At 56.9% G+C, this 17,299-nt stretch overlaps 1 protein-coding gene across 5 annotated transcripts; it reads left to right on the forward strand.

Moving 5' to 3' along the window:
• The first annotated feature begins 440 nt into the window (after window positions 1–440).
• ARHGEF15 (Rho guanine nucleotide exchange factor 15) lies at window positions 441–11,145 on the forward strand. Of its 5 annotated transcripts, none has more exons than XR_004280586.1 (17): window positions 443–555; window positions 2,631–3,283; window positions 3,575–3,907; window positions 4,115–4,169; window positions 4,753–4,811; window positions 4,914–5,125; window positions 5,224–5,384; window positions 5,544–5,696; window positions 5,798–5,927; window positions 7,201–7,275; window positions 7,391–7,483; window positions 7,563–7,723; window positions 7,839–7,991; window positions 8,151–8,233; window positions 8,345–8,449; window positions 9,523–10,231; window positions 10,393–11,145. XR_004280586.1 is itself a non-coding variant. In XM_032321342.1 (16 exons), exons 2-16 carry the CDS (start codon window positions 2,680–2,682, stop codon window positions 9,529–9,531), a joined length of 2,337 nt encoding a protein of 778 aa, XP_032177233.1. In that variant the 5' UTR covers window positions 441–555; window positions 2,631–2,679; the 3' UTR covers window positions 9,532–9,630. The 5 variants fall into 5 exon arrangements, 3 of the variants coding, with proteins under 3 accessions (XP_032177233.1, XP_032177231.1, XP_032177232.1); XR_004280585.1 differs by having other exon boundaries at window positions 10,396–11,145; XM_032321342.1 differs by lacking the exon at window positions 10,393–11,145 and having other exon boundaries at window positions 441–555; window positions 7,888–7,991; window positions 9,523–9,630.
• The last annotated feature ends 6,154 nt before the right edge of the window (window positions 11,146–17,299 follow it).

Consider the following 17,299-nt stretch of genomic DNA (forward strand, 5'->3'; position numbering starts at 1 on the left):
ATCTTCCTCCCTGTCACCTGCAGCCAGGCTTGGGTGTGGCTCCTGCCACCCCCTCAGCTGCTTTTACGGCGCACCCCCTGCCCTCTGGACTCAGCTCCCTAAGCACAGAACAAACTGGAGGTGAGAGGGTCCCCTGCCCACCCAGTCCCAGCGGTGCTGACTGTCCAGTGCTCGTGGACACCAAAGCCTCCCACTGGGAGAGGCAGAGTCAGCGCCTGGGACCCAGAGAGAGGCAGACTGAGAACCGGGGGCAGGCAGGAGTCCCAGCAAATGTCCGGCACCCACCTGGAGGAGATGGTCTCAGCTCTCCTCTAGCTCCTGGGCCCTCTCCCGCTGCTTCCCTGCCCCCCCCACCATACACACATGCACACACGCCTGACACAATGGCCGGGTGGGGCTGAGGAACTGGCTTCCTCTGTGGAGATCTCAATCTGGGCCCTCGGTTCCCGCCCCAGAAACACAGGAACAGACATTCAGAGACTGGGCCCCATACTCCTCGCTCCAAGGGGTTGGCAGGACCCGCTGAAAGTAGAAACTGCTTCCAGAAAGATAAAGGTAAGTTCAGGGGGCACTATCGCAGAGCTGGTAGGTGGCAGAATCCTGGATGGGGGTGCCTTGGTGTGAATAATGGCCTGGCACACCCCGCGAGACAGGTTAGCAGTTAAAGGGACAGGCTAGGGGCGCTTGGGTGGCTCAGTGGGTTAAAGCCTCTGCCTTTGGCTCAGGTCATGATCCCAGGGTCCTCAGATCAAGGCCCACATCAGGCTCTCTGCTCAGCAGGGAACCTGCTTCCTCCTCTCTCTCTCTGTCTGCCTCTCCACCTACTTGTGATCTCTGTCTGTTAAATAAATAAAATCTTTAAAAAAAAATAAATAAAGGGACAGGCTGTGGTGTGAGGTGCGGGACAGAGGGTCAGACAGAGTGGAGGGACTCACACACCGTCTGTGTGTGAGTGGCTGACAGAGAAAAGTTTAGACCCTGGGTCCTTCTGCCATCCCAGTCTTGTGCTACTGCTACCCCATCCTCACCGCAGCCCCTGGGAGACCCCCGTCTACACAGCAGGGCAAACCGAATGGTTGGTACAGCAGAGACCACCCTCTGGGCTTGAGGTTCAGCCTTTCCCGGGACCCTCGGGATCCTGGATCTCTCGCATCTTCCAGACCCTAGTGTGCGAATGTAGAGTGCCGTGTGGTTTGTGGGGGGGTTGTCCGGTTGGGAGGAGGATCCGATTCCTGTTTCCTGCCCCTACTCACTCAGCCCTCGGAGGTGACAGAGGGGACAGGACTGAAGGGTGAGTGCGTGGGGCCCGAGTACCTGGGTCCTGCGAGAGGCCCGAGTGGGGGGCGGGAAAGGAAGTAAACGCAGGTACCTGGGGGTGGGGAGGGATCCCGGAGAGGGCCAAGGCTGGGGAGGAGCTGGAGGGCTAGTGAGGCCACTGGCCAGGCCACCTAAGGAACTTCCTGCCTGAACACAGAGGCCATTGAGCTGTAAGACTCCAGCCTCCCGCCCGCAGCCGCCACCCGGCATCATTTCTCCCGAACCGAGCCTGGGTCTTGGAGGGCTCTGACTCTCCTGCCGACTCCTCTCCGGAGTTTGGGGGCACCGCCCTGACCCCCCCCCCCGCCCCCCGCAGCCTGCTCAGGATTGCTGCCGCCTGCGCCTGCACGCAGGAGGAGGTGAAGCCCAGATGCGGGTATCCCAGACCCACTGGTCCTCACCTTCTGTCTGGTCTCCTGCCCACCCACCGGGCCTCCTGGCAGGACCCAGGCTGCCTCCGGGGCCTCTCAGGCCAGAGTGGAGGGGGTAGGTCGGGGTGGGGGGCAGACAGGGATGGGGACGGGGCAGGACAGACCATGCCCGGGGCCTCCTGGTCTCTTGGGGTCAGAGGCTCCAGGAATCTTCAGGGCAGGAAAAGGAGACTAAAAATAATCCGGAAAGGGAGAGTCCGGAGAGAGGAACTGGGAAATGGGGGGCGGAGGGCGGGCTGGGGCAGGGAAATAGTGATGCATCCCTCACGGCCAGGGCTCGCGCGGCGCGCCTGCGCACACGGCTGCCCAGGCGCGCCCCCCCCCCGCCCTCCCCAACAGACGGCGCCGAGGATAGGCGCCCCGGCACACCCCACCTTGCCCCCACACACGCCCAGCAGCCTCCGCTCGCTGGCGCCTGTCTGCTCAGAGCGGTGCGCTCTCAGCGTGTCTCACCGCAGCCGTGTAAATGGCACACGAGCGCGCGCGCGCACACACACAGAGCTCGGCAGCTAGATGCATCTGGCCACAGGGCAAGCCCAGCGTCCCTTACATTTCCAGTTCTCATGTACTCCCCCCCACCCCCCCCCCCCCGCCGGCCCCCGCTGGGTCTCTAACTGGGCGCCCCCAAGCCGGCTCACTGTCTCCTCTGGCCTGACTCTGGCAGCAGAAGCCAGAAAACAGAAATGCAGGTGGGGAGGCAAGGAGACGTGAGCGGTGAAGGCAGGAGACAGCGAGAAGAGAAGGAAGCCGAGGGCAGGCACCAGCCTGACATCCAGCCTGACATCCTGCCCTTTTTGTTGGCTCACAGTTTCTGCTCGGAGGCCTCAGTCTACCCTCGGGCTGGGGGCACTAAGGGTCTCTTTCTCCCTCCCTCTTCCTCAGGGGATGACTCCAGCAGAGCACCCCACTCTTTTGAAGAGCCCAGAGGGAGATGTCAGCCCAGTCTCTTCCTGCAGCAACACCCCCTACCCAGAAGCCCCCTCGGATCATCCGCCCCCGCCCCCCTTCTCGACCCCGGGCTGCCCAGTCCCCAGGGGACCACCACAACGGCTCATCTCCCCAAGAACCTGCCCTCACCTCCAATGATGCACCAACCCCAGTGGGCACACCCATCCACTGGGACCCCCCTGCCTCCTCCCTCAAGCCCCCTGCCCTCCTGCCTCCATCAGCTTCTAAAGCCAGCCTTGACTCCCAGACTTCCCCAGACTCGCCTTCTAGCACACCCAGTCCCGTATCCAGGCGCTCTGTCACCCCAGAACCTGCTCCCCGGTCTCCAATCCCACCCCCCAAACCCTCCGGTTCACACACTCTGCCCCTTCTCCCCACACCTGGGGTCCCCGCCCAGGGCGGCTCTGCCTCAGCCCCGGGCACTGTGCGGAGACTGGCTGGCAAGTTTGAATGGGGGACTGAAAGCAGGGTCCAGGCTGCAGAGGCACTAGAGTCGGGTCCCCAAGGGGCAGCAAATGTGAACGGGGAGAGAGAGGCTCCACAGGGCAACCTTGCTGGGAGTGGATCCCAGGAGAACGGCACTCCGGGTAAGTGTGTCATGGGGCCCCTGGTGGGCTCCTTCTAGCCCATCTTCTTTGATCTGGGTGCTTTAAGACTGGGTGCTTTCAGAGGCTACGATCTTAAAAATGGATTTCATGTTTGGAAAATCTGGTTTGCATAATTGCTGGGGTCTGAAGACAGGCGGGTGGAGGAGAGAGAGACTTGAGGCTAGACCGCCGTGTCCCCCTGCCGGACGGGTTCAGGGGAGGGAGGGGGCCTGGGCAGCATGGGGCCAGGCCCCAAGGGCCTCCATCTTAGGACACCCGTGTCTCCCACAGATGCTGGCCTGGCCTGCCCTCCTTGCTGCCCGTGTGTCTGTCACATAGGCCGGCCTGGCCTCGAGCTCCGCTGGGTGCCTGTGGGGAGCTATGAGGATGGCCCCAGGGCTTTCTGCCGTGCCTCCCCACTGAGGGCCTCCCGCTCTCGCCCCAGCCCTCCAAGCATCGGTCTCCCCCCAGTGGTCCTTACCTCCTACCGCTCCACAGCTGAGCACAAACTCCTACCGCCCCTCAAAGCCCCCAAACCAACTTGGGTCAGGCAGGACACCACCGTCTCTGGGGACCCGCCCCAGCCAGATCTTGATCCGCCCTCGGAAGATGGAATCCATACAGGTACTGGGCCTGGGAGAGAGGGCTTCTGGGCTGGGAAGGGAAGGGGCCGAAGTAGAGAGGTCTAAAAGCCTCCAGACTGCCACCCTCAACAGGCCCTGGGGGCTTTGGTTCCTCTGCCACTAAGTGTCTTTGCTGGGTCTGGACTCAGGGGTCCTGGGCTGGGGACATGGAGGTCTGTTCTCTTCACTGTGGGCAATCTCTCTCCAGAGAACAATACTGATGAAACTCCTCAGAACACACCTCCAGCAACAACGGAGGGCAGGTACCAAACCCCTGCACACTTACTCCCTACCCCAGAGCTCAACCCCCACCCTGCCCCAATATGGGGCGAAGCACATCTCGGGCTCAGGAGACAAGCAACTCTGTCCCTTGCCGTGTGACCTGAGACAAGTCACTTCGACTTTCCAGGTCTCAGGGTCCTCATCTGTGGGCGGGGGTAAGCCAACCAGCGACCTCACTGGGGTGCTGAGGGTGGTCTTGGGGGTCCGTTTGACGGTCCCCCACCTCCAGCCTCCCTCTGCGGCCACCGTCCACAAATCTGTCTGGCACCGGGAACATCTCTTGTGTGTCCTTTGGGCTTGTCATTCATGTTAGATTCAGGACCCCCAGCTGGCATGAATTCTCCTGGGCAGGTTGCTCGGTTGCATGGGACAGAGCAGGGGGGTGCGAGCTTGGGTTGATCACATGGAGTGTCCCTGAGGCACAAACAGGGTATCTCAGACAATGGTTCATCCTGAAACAGCTGAGAGAGAGGCTTTACACTAGCGTGTGAATAGCAACTACCCCCCATCCCCAGGGGTGTCCCAGTGGGGGCTCTGAGGCACTCCATCCCTTTCTCTCCACAGAGACAAGGAGGGATTGGAGGAGCTGAAGGAACAGAACTGGGAGCTGCCCCTGCAGGATGGTGAGGGCCTCCAGATGTGGGGGTCCCTGCTGTGACCAGCAAGCTGCGGGGGAAGGGTCCTGGGGTGCTGGCTTTTCCTGATGTGCTCTGTATGCTCTGCAGAGCCCCTATACCAGAACTATCGAGCAGCTGTGCTGTCTGAGGAGCTCTGGGGGGTCAGCGAGGATGGGTGTCCCTCCCCCACAACCCCCGGCGAAGGTCCCACCTTTGCACGGCCCCCTGGACCTCGCAACACACTGTGGCAGGAGCTTCCAGCTGTCCGAGCCAGCGGCCTCCTGGACACGCTGAGCGCCCAAGAGAGGCGCATGCAGGAGGTGGGCATGCCTGGGCTCGGGCAGCGCTGGCGCAGGGGATGGGGGGGGTGGGACCTGGGAGCTGGGCTTTGCACTACGGCCCAGCTCTGCCTCCTCAGAGCCTGTTCGAGGTGGTGACATCGGAGGCCTCCTACCTGCGCTCGCTGCGGCTGCTGACAGACACCTTCGTGCTGAGCCAGGCTCTCCGGGACACGCTCACCCCCCGGGACCACCACACCCTCTTCTCCAACGTGCAGCGTGTCCAGGGAGTCAGCGAGCGGTCAGTGGGGTCCTGTTCCTGCAGCCACAGCAGGCCTCGGGCAACTGAGCACTCCCTTAGCTTTCTGCTTGTCCCAGGTCTTCCCTTCCTCACGCCCGCTTAGTGCCCAGCTCTTGTGCAAACTCAGGTAGACTTGGCTCTCTGCCCCCTCCCCTTCAGGTTTCTAGGGACGCTCCTGTCCCGTGTACGCTCTTCCCCCCACATCAGCGACCTTTGTGACGTGGTGCACGACCATGCCGTGGGTCCCTTCTCTGTGTACGTGGATTACGTGCGGAACCAGCAATACCAGGAGGAGACCTACAGCCGCCTTATGTGAGCGTGCGGGAGGTGGAAAGCGGGGCCATGCATGCGTGGGAGAGGAAGCTGGGAAGCGGGGTTCGGGGCCAGGGCCTGGAGGTGGCCTGCTTTTGCAGGGACACGAACGTGCGGTTCTCCGCGGAGCTGAGGCGCCTGCAGAGCCTCCCGAAATGCGAGCGGCTGCCCTTGCCATCCTTCCTACTGCTGCCTTTCCAGCGTATAACCAGGCTCCGTATGCTGCTGCAGGTGCCTGGGGAAGGGGGTAGGGAAGGGGATTGGGGGAAGGGAGGATGGGAGGGGGCCAGGGGAAGAGGTCCTCTGCTCCTCTGCCCCTCTACCCCCCCCCCCCCACTGGCCCCCTTGGGGAATTCTCCCCGGGCTTCTCAATCCAGGACACACCAAGCCTTCCCTGGAGGTAAACAGATGTCTCCGGGAGCCAACTGGGTGCAGCTGAAAAGCGCCCCTGGCTAGAGACGCGAGTTCTAGACCTAGCTCTGCTGAGAACTGGCTGAGGGACCTTCGACAGGTCCCTTCCTTTCTCTGGGTTTCAAGAGGAATATGGGGGGTGGTCTTTGGGCTCTCCCACCGCATGCCTTTTCGATGGCAGAGATGTCACTCCCAAAGAGGCAAAAATTAGTTCTTCGGGGGGAAAATCTTTGCCGTGCCAATGTTGGTGGTACTCCCAAGGGCTCGTAAATAGACACGCAGTGTATCTGGGGTATTAATATGTCATGATGGGTGGGACACTTAGGGAAAAGCTGTCTAAAATGCTTCCCCGTGGAGAGAGAGGCAGAGTGGGGAGTGGGGGTGGGATCAGATTGAGAAAGACTTTTCCTGGCAAAGTAGAAACTTCTCCCTAAACCAGGTGATGCAATGGGGGTGCCTTGGTGTGAGGAGTCCCCATCTAGATTATCGGCATTTTCATATCCTGTTCAGCTTTGTGTATCCCCAGTGTAGACAACCTAATAATTGTAACACTAGTCATAGCAGTTACAGGGCTACAGAGTGCCCCGTCCTCGACATGGTTCTAAGTGCTCTGTACCTGTTTACCCTTACCAACAACTGTGGGTAGGAACTGTTATTGACCCCACTTCGTAGATGGGAAAACTGAGGCACGGAAAATAATTGAGAGAGGCAACATGTGAATCTGGGCACTCTTAGTCACTCTGCTACATTGTTGGCGCTAAGAGTTGTGGTTGATAATGATTAAAACGGTAGCAACCTTCTCTTTTGCATTTCCCATGTACCCAGGACTATGCCGAGCCCTTTATGTCTCCTTACGTCACTGAATCCTCACAACAGGGCTATTGGTGGTATGCTAGGTGTGTTTTCTCCCCATTTGACAGATGGGGAAAACTGAGGCTCGGGGAGGTAACCCGAGGTGCTCAGGGTTGTGCAGGCAGTGAGAGGTGAGGTCTCTTGGCCTGATCAAGGTTGGTTCCCCAACACGTGAACCCAGATTAAGCATTTTGTCAAGCCAGGTGGGTTCCTATTAACTGAAGCTCTGCCTTGTCCCCAGAATATTCTGCGCCAGACAGAGGAGGGGTCCAGTCGCCAGGAGAATGCTCAGAAAGCCCTGAGTGCTGTCAGCAAGGTAGGCAGCAGGGATGCTGGGGTTGGAAGGGGACAGGGACAGGGGCGGGCAGAGGGTGGGTGGGAGAAGAGGTAGGGGTGCGTGGGGGTGGGTGACACGACTCCCCTAACCCCAGATCATTGAGCGTTGCAGCGCTGAGGTGGGGCGCATGAAGCAGACGGAGGAGCTGATCCGTCTCACCCAGAGGCTGCGCTTTCACAAAGTCAAGGTCGGTCCCTGCCCTGGTTCCCACCTTCCCTTTCCCGATCCCCACCCCCAGTGCTGCAACAAGCCCCGTGCTCTCACAGGCCCTGCCCTTGGTGTCCTGGTCCCGGCGCCTGGAGCTGCAGGGGGAGCTGACGGAGCTCGGCTGCCGGAGGGGCGGAGTGCTGTTCACCTCGCGCCCTCGCTTCACCCCCCTCTGCCTGCTGCTGTTCAGCGACCTGCTGCTTATCACTCAGCCCAAGAGGTGGGTCCCAGGGAGGGAGGGCGCCTGGGCTGGGGGAGGGAGGAGGGGTCCGGCAGGATCCTTGTCCTCCCTCTCAACCGCCTCTCCTCCCCAACCCACCCCCTCCGCCGGGCAGCGGGCAGCGGCTACAAGTTCTGGACTATGCCCATCGCTCCCTGGTCCAGGCCCAGCAGGTTCCAGACCCATCCGGACCCCCCACATTCCGCCTCTCCCTTCTCAGCAACCACCAGGGCCGCCCCACCCACCGGCTCCTGCAAGCTTCGTCCTTGTGAGTTGTGTCTCCTTCAGAAAACACCCTGGGAACCCTCACTAGGCTTCTCAGAGCCCACCACCCTCCTCCTCCTCTGTCTCCCTCTTCTGCAGCCCTTGTCTGTCCCCAAGAAGGACCTCTTGGTTCAAATGTGACTCCTCCCTCTGTCCCCACCAGATCAGACATGCAGCGCTGGCTGGGAGCCTTTCCAACCCCGGGCCCCCTACCCTGCTCCCCGGATACTGTATATGAGGACTGTGGTGAGTGTCCCCCAGAGGGGAGGAGGGAAGGAAATGTGAGGCTTCAGGGGAAGATGGGGGAGAAGCTAAAAAGAGTCTCTATCCCACTATGTGTCACTCGCCCCCAACCAGACTGTTCCCAGGAACTGTGTTCAGAGCCTTCTGCAGCGGCCAGGACAGAGGGACGAAGGCTGGAGTCTAGGGCTCCCCCCAAGCACCCACACAAGAGCCCCGAAGGTGAGAAATTCTTGTAGTTATTATTCGTTCAGTGAATTTTTATTAAGCACCTCCCGGGTGCTGCTTGCTGTCCCAGGCCCTGAGATTCTTTCCCTGCTGGAATGCACGTTCCAGTGGAGGAGAAACAACAAAGAATTAACAAGATATACAAGTAAATGATACTGGCGCGCCTGACCGGAATATCCGACTCTTGATCTCAGGGTCATGAGTTCGAGCCCCACTTTGGGTGTAAAGATTACAATGCTACCGTGTGCCTGACAGTTATAAGTACTGTGGGAAAACACAAGTGGAACAGAGTCAAGGAGGTCAGGAGTCCCAGGGTTGGGTAGGATTACGATTTAAAATTGGGAGGTCAAGGAGCACCTGGGTGGCTCAGTCATTAAGTGTCTGCTTTTGGCTCAGGTCATGATCCCAGAGTCCTGGGATCGAGCCCCGCATCAGGCTCCCTGCTCAGCGGGAAGCCTGCTTCTCCCTCTCCCACTTCCCCTGCTGTGTTCCCTCTCTCACTGTGTCTCTCTCTTGTCAAATGAATAAATAAAATCTTAAAAAAATAATAATAAAATAAAATCGGGAGGTCGAGATGTCCCTCCATGAGGAGGCATATCTGAGCAGTGACTTGATAGAGGTGAAGAACTTAGGCACATGGTATCTGGGGGAAGAGTGTCGGGGAGCCCAGACAGGAGTCAGTGCAAAGGCCCTGTGGCCAGTGCATTTGAGCAACAGTAAGGAGGCCAGTGTGCTAGAGGGAGTGAGAAAAGGGGAGAGGGGCAGATGAGGTCACAGAGGTAATGGGGACCGGACCATGCGGATCCTCTTAGATTCCCCTGAGAAGTCCTGCTCTTCCTCTGAGTGAGATGAGCGGCCATTGCAGGGCTGAACAGGAGGGACTCCCATCCTCTGTTGCTTCTGTGGCCTCCGCCTCTAATGTCATTTCTCGTGATGCTCCAGGCTTCTTCATTAATCCCTGCACTCACTGGGACCCTTGGGCATTAGACCCCATGGGACCTCCTCCTTTCCTTCCCGACCTCTTCCCTCCCTTGGTTCCACTTGGGCCCGTGTCTCTCTTTCCACAGGCTGGCTGAAGGGGTTTCCGGGGGCCTTCCCTGCCCAGTTGGTGTGTGAAGTCACAGGAGAACACGAGAGGAGGAAGCACCTTCGGCAGCACCAGAGGCTCCTCGAGGCTGTTGGGCCCTCTTCGGGCTCCACCAGTGCCTCCCCACCCTAATGCAGGATGGGCGGCGGCGGTGCACGGGCTGGGACAGCTGGCAGCTGGGCGCGGAGAGGACAAAGCTCATCCATCCATCGGATTCGCTGTCAGTGGAAACGCTACCTCTATTGGCAACCAATAGGGACTGAGCTTCGGGAGAAGGCAGCCAATGAAAACAAGGCCGTCGGAGCCTACCGGCGAAGGATGGCTTGAGTGGGTGGCCAATGGAGACAGAGGCCTGGTGCAGAGCAGCCAATGGATCCTGAGCTGGTTGAGCCGCTGGCCAATGAGTATCCCTGCTCCGCTCACAGCCAAGGAAGACTAATAAACTAAGTCAATAAAGTTTTTAAAAAGGGCTGCGCTGGAAATGAAGGCCCGGGATAAAATAGCCAACAGCAGTGAGCGGGGACATCCAGCCACGGAAGGTGGTCCGGGCCCCAGAGACCTGTGCTGCCCCTGCTTGGTTCTATAGCAATGACTGTCCTGCCCTTTGAGTGTGGGAAGCGCTTCATTCCATTCCTGGGGGGCCTCCTGTGCCCTCTGAAGCTACTTCCTCTCTTCTAGAAGAATCCAGAGTGAGTGTCTCAGAGAATCGGAGCGTGTGTCCCTGTGTCTCTGTAGGTGTCAGGGGAGGTGTCCTAGTGAAGGCGGTGTGTGTGGGGTCCCGACTCCTCCCCGGGGACTGAGCGCTCTATTTCTCCCCTCACCCTCTGCTTTTCCTGTTATTTTCTCCAAGAAGACAGGAGGTCTGGGCTCCCCCGGAAGGTGATGTGCTGGGTGTGGCTTGGCAGCCAGAGGCCAGAGTGGGGTAGGAGAAGCCTGAGCTCTGGGCCAGTGGTCCACGGCAGCTGGAGGGTGATGCTGGGGCTCAGCCACACAGCCTGGTAGAGGAGCCCGAGGGACTGAAGACGGCCAGTAGCCGCGGCCTGAAGCCCCCGGAGGCTTCCTTGCCCCAAACTTGGCCTCCAACCTGAACCGTAACCAGCCATCCATCCAGCTCAGCTTCAGGCTTTACAATGGCTCTGGGCCCCAGATTTTGGGGGAAAAAACAGGAGCTGTGGATCGTGGGCCACCCGGGGAGCCTCTCCAGATTTCCTGCCTTCATCCTGGACCTCTCATGGAAACTCTGAGCTCACCAGTGGCGAGGGAACAAAGAGCCAGTGTGGCGTCCCAGCCCTACCCCAGCATCTCATTCCAGGGGAGAAAGTGCCCCGGGAGATGCCAGAAGGAGGTGAGGGATGGAGACAGAGCAGAGCCCACAGTTGCTGGTGACTCGGCCTGGCACCAGGCCTTCCCTGAACTGGGCTGTCACACTGTCCCTTCAGCTCACGTATGGCAGCTGGCCCAGGACGGCAACTGCCCCCCAACTGCAGGAGGGGCAAGGACTCTGGGAGGCTGGGAGGGAGAAGGGGACTGCCCTTTGGCCACCCAGGACTTTGCACAGTGCCTGGCTTATGAGAAACCCTCAATAAATGTTGGTGGGCCTGTACTGGGGGGAGCGTGTGCTTAAAGGAACAATAGTCTCCAAATTTGGTTTTGTAAGGGGGTGAGGCTGCTTGCAACAACATTCTTTGAGAGCTGTGGTCAGTTAGGCTGGGAGTGGGCCTTGGAGACCAGGAGCATGGCCCGAGTATGTTGGCCCACTCCTAGTTTCTGAGGAATCTAGGGATCTAGGTTGTGGTAGGTCTGCAGAGGGAGGCAGGAATGGAGGGCTGGTGTGGGCTGGGGAGGAGCACAGGGCCAGGCCAGGTATGGCTGGGGCTCCAGCAGGGGAAAAGCTGCAAGCGAGAAGGACAGAAAGGACAGTAAGTCAGCAGCAAATGTCCTTTACCGACCAGCCAAGCATCTCTGTTCAATGCAATTCAATTCACCACGTGTTTATCCAGTGCCTTCTAGAACATAGTGATGCGGAGATGAAAAAAACAAGGGTTTTGCCCTCTAGGAGCCTACATTCTGGGAATGACAAGAAGGAAGCAGCCCTGGGAGCTTTCTAGGTGTGGCCACAGGGGGCCTGAAGTCCAGGAAAAGGAGGTAGTGGTCATGGGAGGGAGCTGGTGCACATGCTCCTTTAAGTTTTCTGGTTGGGGAGCCCCTCCCCACTCTCTACTATCCTCCCTTCTTCCTCTGAGATATTGAGCCAGACAGGCAGACATGCAGAGGCTGACCCAAAGCTACACAGGTACCCTCTATACACTCCCTCCCAGCTTCCCCCATTCCTGTCCCTACAGATGTCTCCATTCTCCGGTTCAGATGTCCTGATACTGGGATAATGGGGAGATGGGGAGAGGACAAGTGTCGTTCTGGGGACACAAGGCACATAAAATGCAGCCACATGTCCCTAAAGGGACAGAAAAGGCAGGGAGGGAAGGGGTTGGCATGTTTCTGTTACCTTGGAGGCCTCTTTATGTTGGAGGGAGGGGTGACCTGGGTGTGTCTGTGCAGTCCTGGAAGGGTCTGCCTTCTGCGGGCCTGTGGGGGGGGGCGGGGCACTCAGCATCAACCATAGGGGGAAGGGGTGCGGGCAGGAATGAGGGCCACCGTGCACGCAGAGAGAGTGGATGAGGGAAGGAATGGGACCGGGTAAGGAAGACAGAGGAGGCGGAATAGCGGGGAGGCGGTAGAGGTGGTACTTGGGGGCGATGGGTCACACGTTCCATCCTGCATTCCTCCCCTCTCCCTCCCACACACCCCCAGGCGTCCATCAGCCTCTCCCTCTTTGTGCAGCTCCTTCCTGCCCCTCTGGGTGCTTTGGGCAACTTTCTTGGAGGTGTGGTAGGAGGGTCCAGGGGAGAAGGCCCCTCTCAGGGCTGCCCAGTCTGCCACTCCAGGCATGGCGGAGGGGGTAGCGGGGACACATGTTGCATTACCCCATTCCTTCACATTCTGCCATGCTGGGGGGATGGAAGAAACAAATATTGTCACAGACTTAGGAAAGGTGCAGGAGGGGACAGAGTGGGGAAGCTGGGCCCTTGTTGGGAGTCTCCGTGAGTCAATAAGCCCTTTCTCCACCCACAGCCCTGCCCCTCATGTCTGTGGCCTTTGTGTTTGGCGAGTGGATGATCAATGATCATAAAGATGGGACAGGGCACTGAAGGGTCTTTGCACGGGCCCTTTTATGGCTCTGGGTCAACGCCGTCGTGGCGGGGGGGCGGGGTTCAGCCACGACCACAAGCAGCAGGTGGATGAGAAGAGCTGTCACCCCCTCCTCACAGCCTGCTCGCTAGCTCTCCCCCCTCTCCTAACCCCACTGAGCCCTCCCACCTCCCTGAGATCCTTTCCAGAGCCCTTCAGCCTGGCTCTCTGTCCAACCCTGAAAGCTGCTCTCTCTCTCCCTTCCCTCCTTCCTCACAGGGCTCCCTCTCTCTTCAGGCACAGGGGTATGTGATGGTGATGGTTCCTGCTGTCAGGCTTAGCCAGGTCACCAGGGAGGCACTCCCATCGGGGCAAAAGGTAGTGTCCTCCGAGAGCTCCTCCGCCTGCCCGGCGAACCCCTGACCTCGGTCCCCAGAACGCCCAATCCAAACTGCAGACTCCCCACCACGCGGCCCCAGAGCGCGTCTGGCCAGGCCTTGGGAGCGCAGAGGGGCAGAACTCCGCTTTCGACTGCGCGCTGAAGGCAGGCACCCCCGGGGGGCGCGGCGTGGCCCGGACCCTTTGGGCTCGGAGCTCACGGGTTAGCCCCGCCCCCAGTCATGGCCCCGCCCCTCCGCGTCCGGCTCCGCCCCACTCTCCGTGCGGACCAGCACCTCCGGTGCTGGGAAGGCTGGCTTCCCGCCTCCCGGCCTGAGGGGTCCTCCCGCAGGGCTCCGGGTTCGGGGCATCTGCCCTCGCGCATGGCAGGGCCTGGGAGGCGGCCCGCCCCCGCCGAGGAGCCCCTGAGAAGTTGAGGCGCAAACTGCGGGCGCGTGCGGGTCACCTGATCCCCGGGCTCCTGGGCGGTCCCCAGCGACCGCCCGGCTCTCGCTCCTGCCCTATGTCCGTCCATCTCCCAGTGTGGTTCTGGGGCCTGCAAGAACCTCACCTGTCAGCTCCTCCTCCATCCCGATCGAGCTCTTGGGCGTGGCTCTCTGTCCGGCTCTTCTTTCTGCGAAGAACCAGCATCGGTCTTGATGGGAATTATGCCACCCGCCCACCGGAGAGCGCAGAAGTCACTTTTTTTTTTTTTAAGATTTTATTTATTTATTTGTCAGAGAGAGAGAGGGAGAGCGAGCACAGGCAGATAGAATGGCAGGCAGAGGCAGAGGGAGAAGCAGGCTCCCTGCCGAGCAAGGGGCCCGATGTGGGGACCATGACCTGAGCCGAAGGCAGCTGCTTAACCAACTGAGCCACCCAGGCCTCCCAGAAGTCACTTTTTTGCTATTTGTAAAATATAATATTTTTTCTGCTCTTTAAAAATATATACATATATATTACATAATATAGACGTATATATCACATACTATATATATTACATAATATATATTACATTTTTCATACATTTCATACATTTTTCATTTTTGTTTATTTACATTTTTATTTCATTTTAGGGGGCGCCTGGGTGGCTCAGTGGGTTAACGCCTCTGCCTTTGGCTCAGGTCAAGATCTCAGGGTCCTGGAATCGAGTCCCGCATGCGGCTCTCTGCTGGGCAGGGAGCCTGCCTCTCTGCCTGCCTCTCTGTCTACTTGTGATCCCTGTCTGTCAAATAAATAAATAAAATCTTTCAAAAATATTTTCATTTTAGTAAACATACAGCGTTAATTTCAGGCGTACAATATAGTGATTCAAAAATTCTATACATAATTAGGGTATATTTTTAGGGTACAATTTACATTCAGAGAAATTCACCCCTTTCAGTGTAAAAGTCAGAGATTTTTGGCAAACATAACTAGTCATGGACCACCATCGCAACTGAGAAACGAAGGACTTCCTTCCATCACCCTGGTGAATTCCCCTGTGCCCTTTGTGGTGAACCTCTTCCTCAATTCCAGCCTCTGGCAACCCCTGATCGGTTTTCTGTCTCCTGTAGTTTTGCCTTCCCTGTAATGTCAGGTAAATGGAATCATAGGGCAGGTAGACTTTCAAGTTTGTAGTCTTTCACTTAGCTTAGTGTATTTGGGGTTCATCCAGGTACGTCATTACTTTTCACTGTTGAGTAATATTGTGTTGTATGGATATATCAATTTTACTGGGGGGGCATTTGGGTTGTTTCTAATTTTTTAAAAAAGATTTTCTTTCTTTGAGAGAGTGCTTGTGAGCAGGAGCACGGGGAGAAGGGAGGGGGAGGAGGGAGATGTGAGGGAGAGGGGGAAAGGGAGGGGGAGAGGGAAGAAGAGGAGGAAAGAGAGAGAATTCCAAGCAGACTCCCCACTGAGCCTGGAACCCCAGGCGGGGCTCAAACCCAGGACTCTAGGGTCACAATCTGAGCAGATGCTTAACTGAGCCACCTAGGAGCCCCTTCATACGGTTTTAATCTCTGATTCTCTCATAGCTAATAATTCTGCTTTTTTTTTTTTTACTTTATTTATTTAATTGAGAGAGAGAGAGACAGAGACAACCAGCAGGAGGGGAGCAGCAGGCAGAGGGAGAAGCAGGCTCCCTGCCAAGCAAGGAGCTTGATCCAGGGACCCAGGGATCATGACCTGAGTGTAGGCAGACGCTCAGCTGACTGAGCCACACAGGCCCCGGGATTATTGTCTTATAAGGGATGTCAGGGGCCCATGCCACCAGTGGGACAGTGGCCACTTTCCTTTTTGGAAAGCTTCCAGCCTTGTACGCCATTCTGGCTTCCACTCTGTTCATGTGTCAGCAAGTTATCATTATTTTTATTTTTTATTTTTTTAAGTAATATCTACACCCGTGGGCATTGGGGTGGCTCAGTCGCTTAAGCGTCTGTCTTTGGCTCAGGTCATGATCCTGGGGTCCTGGGATGAGCCCCTGTGGGACTCCCTGCTCAGTAGGGAGCCCACTTCTCCGTCTACCTCTCCCCCCTTCCCCATCCCTCATGAATGAATAAATAAAATCTTTAAAAAAATACGTAATCTCTATATCCAATGTGGGGCTTAATCTCACAACCCTGAAACCAAGAGTCGAGAGCTCCACTGACTGAGCCAGCCAGGTGCCCCCATTATCATTACTTTTTGAGTGCTTGGCTTCCTTTCTTTTGGGGAACTGTCCCTCTCCAAGTCCATGTGGCTCTTGGTGGGCTGTTGGTCAGGGCATCTGCCTTCCCATCTCAGAGGTGGGCAGGTGACACAGTTGAGGCCATGCGGACTCTGGGATGTAGAATCCTGATCAGAAATAGACAAGGGTAGAGGGGGTTTAGTGGGGAATTCTATGGGGAAGCAGTAAGCAGGGGAGGGGGGCAGCTCCTGCTGAGGATTCTCCTGTGCTCCCCTGGCTCCTGCTAGCCTGGACTGGACATCCGGCTTCCTGTTTGAGTCTAGGTTCGCTCACTACTGGCCCAAGACATTCCTTTTCGCCTAACTTAGCCTGGGTCGGTGCTTGCAACCAGAGAGCCCCCACTGATACACAGTCATGTCATTGGCTGGAACGCTGCTGCTTGTGCCTCTAACCTTGTGCTTAAAAGGCAGCCCCTCAGAATGGATGTTGGGGTGGTTGTCTTGGGGGGAGTGGCACCTTTACGTGATACTGAACAAAGCACTTCTTCCTCCCATTCAGTGGAGCCCCCTTGGAGGGCCCTCAATTATTGAGCAGAATGCAGACTGGACTTCAGTTCTCACTCACCCCCCACCCCACCCCCAGCTGTGTGCTCTTGTGCAGTGCACATCCTGCACATCCTTCTGTGGAGACCCTGTTGCCAGGTCCCCCCACCCTTCCCTTCATTTCTCTTCTCCTCCTTCCACCTGCCAGTTTACCTCTTCTAAGTGTTTACTTGGACAACATCAAGGCTGATAACAGCTATGTTTACTTTTGTAGCCATAGTTCAGTCTTCCGTGCTTTGTCCATCTGTTGATTCTAAAAGTTGAAACTCAATTAACAGTGTTTACCTTATATATTGTGACTACATAAATAGCTTTCATTGCAGACCTAGTAATCACTAAGATTGCATTTCCTTTCTTAGACTATTTTTAATTACCTTTTGAAAAACAGGACCTGGTACATTCACGGGATCATATGAATTACACGTTCGTTATAAGAGATAATTATATAATGAATATCTGTGCACCTATCCTAACTCAGGAACCAATAACCTATTACCAATAACATGTATGTACCAGGGCCATCCTCCTGGTCCCATTCCCTTGCCTCCCCTGTGAAATAAAATAACCACTATTCTATGTTTTGCATTTATCATTCTGCTGATTTTTATTTTGAGTCTTGTTTACGTTTTTATTTATTTTAAGTAATCTCCACACCTAATATGGGGCTTGAATTCACAACCCCAAGATCATGAGTTGCACGCCTTTCTGACTGAGCCAGCCAGGTGCCCCTCTGCTGATTTTTAAAAACTTACATGCCATCATAGTAGTATGTGTGCTTAAATAGTGTTTTGTTTTGCTGTATTTGTTTACAAGCTCTATAAAAATGGTATCGTGTTTACAGCATAGTCTTCTGGGAGTTAACGTTTTTCGGGAGATACTATATTTCCAAAATTCTCCTGTGTTGTTTTGTGTTACCGTTAGAACTGCTTGTTAGGATGAGA

The sequence above is a fragment of the Mustela erminea genome, chromosome 18, assembly GCF_009829155.1.
Source record: "Mustela erminea isolate mMusErm1 chromosome 18, mMusErm1.Pri, whole genome shotgun sequence".
NCBI classification, from domain to species: Eukaryota; Metazoa; Chordata; class Mammalia; order Carnivora; family Mustelidae; genus Mustela; species Mustela erminea.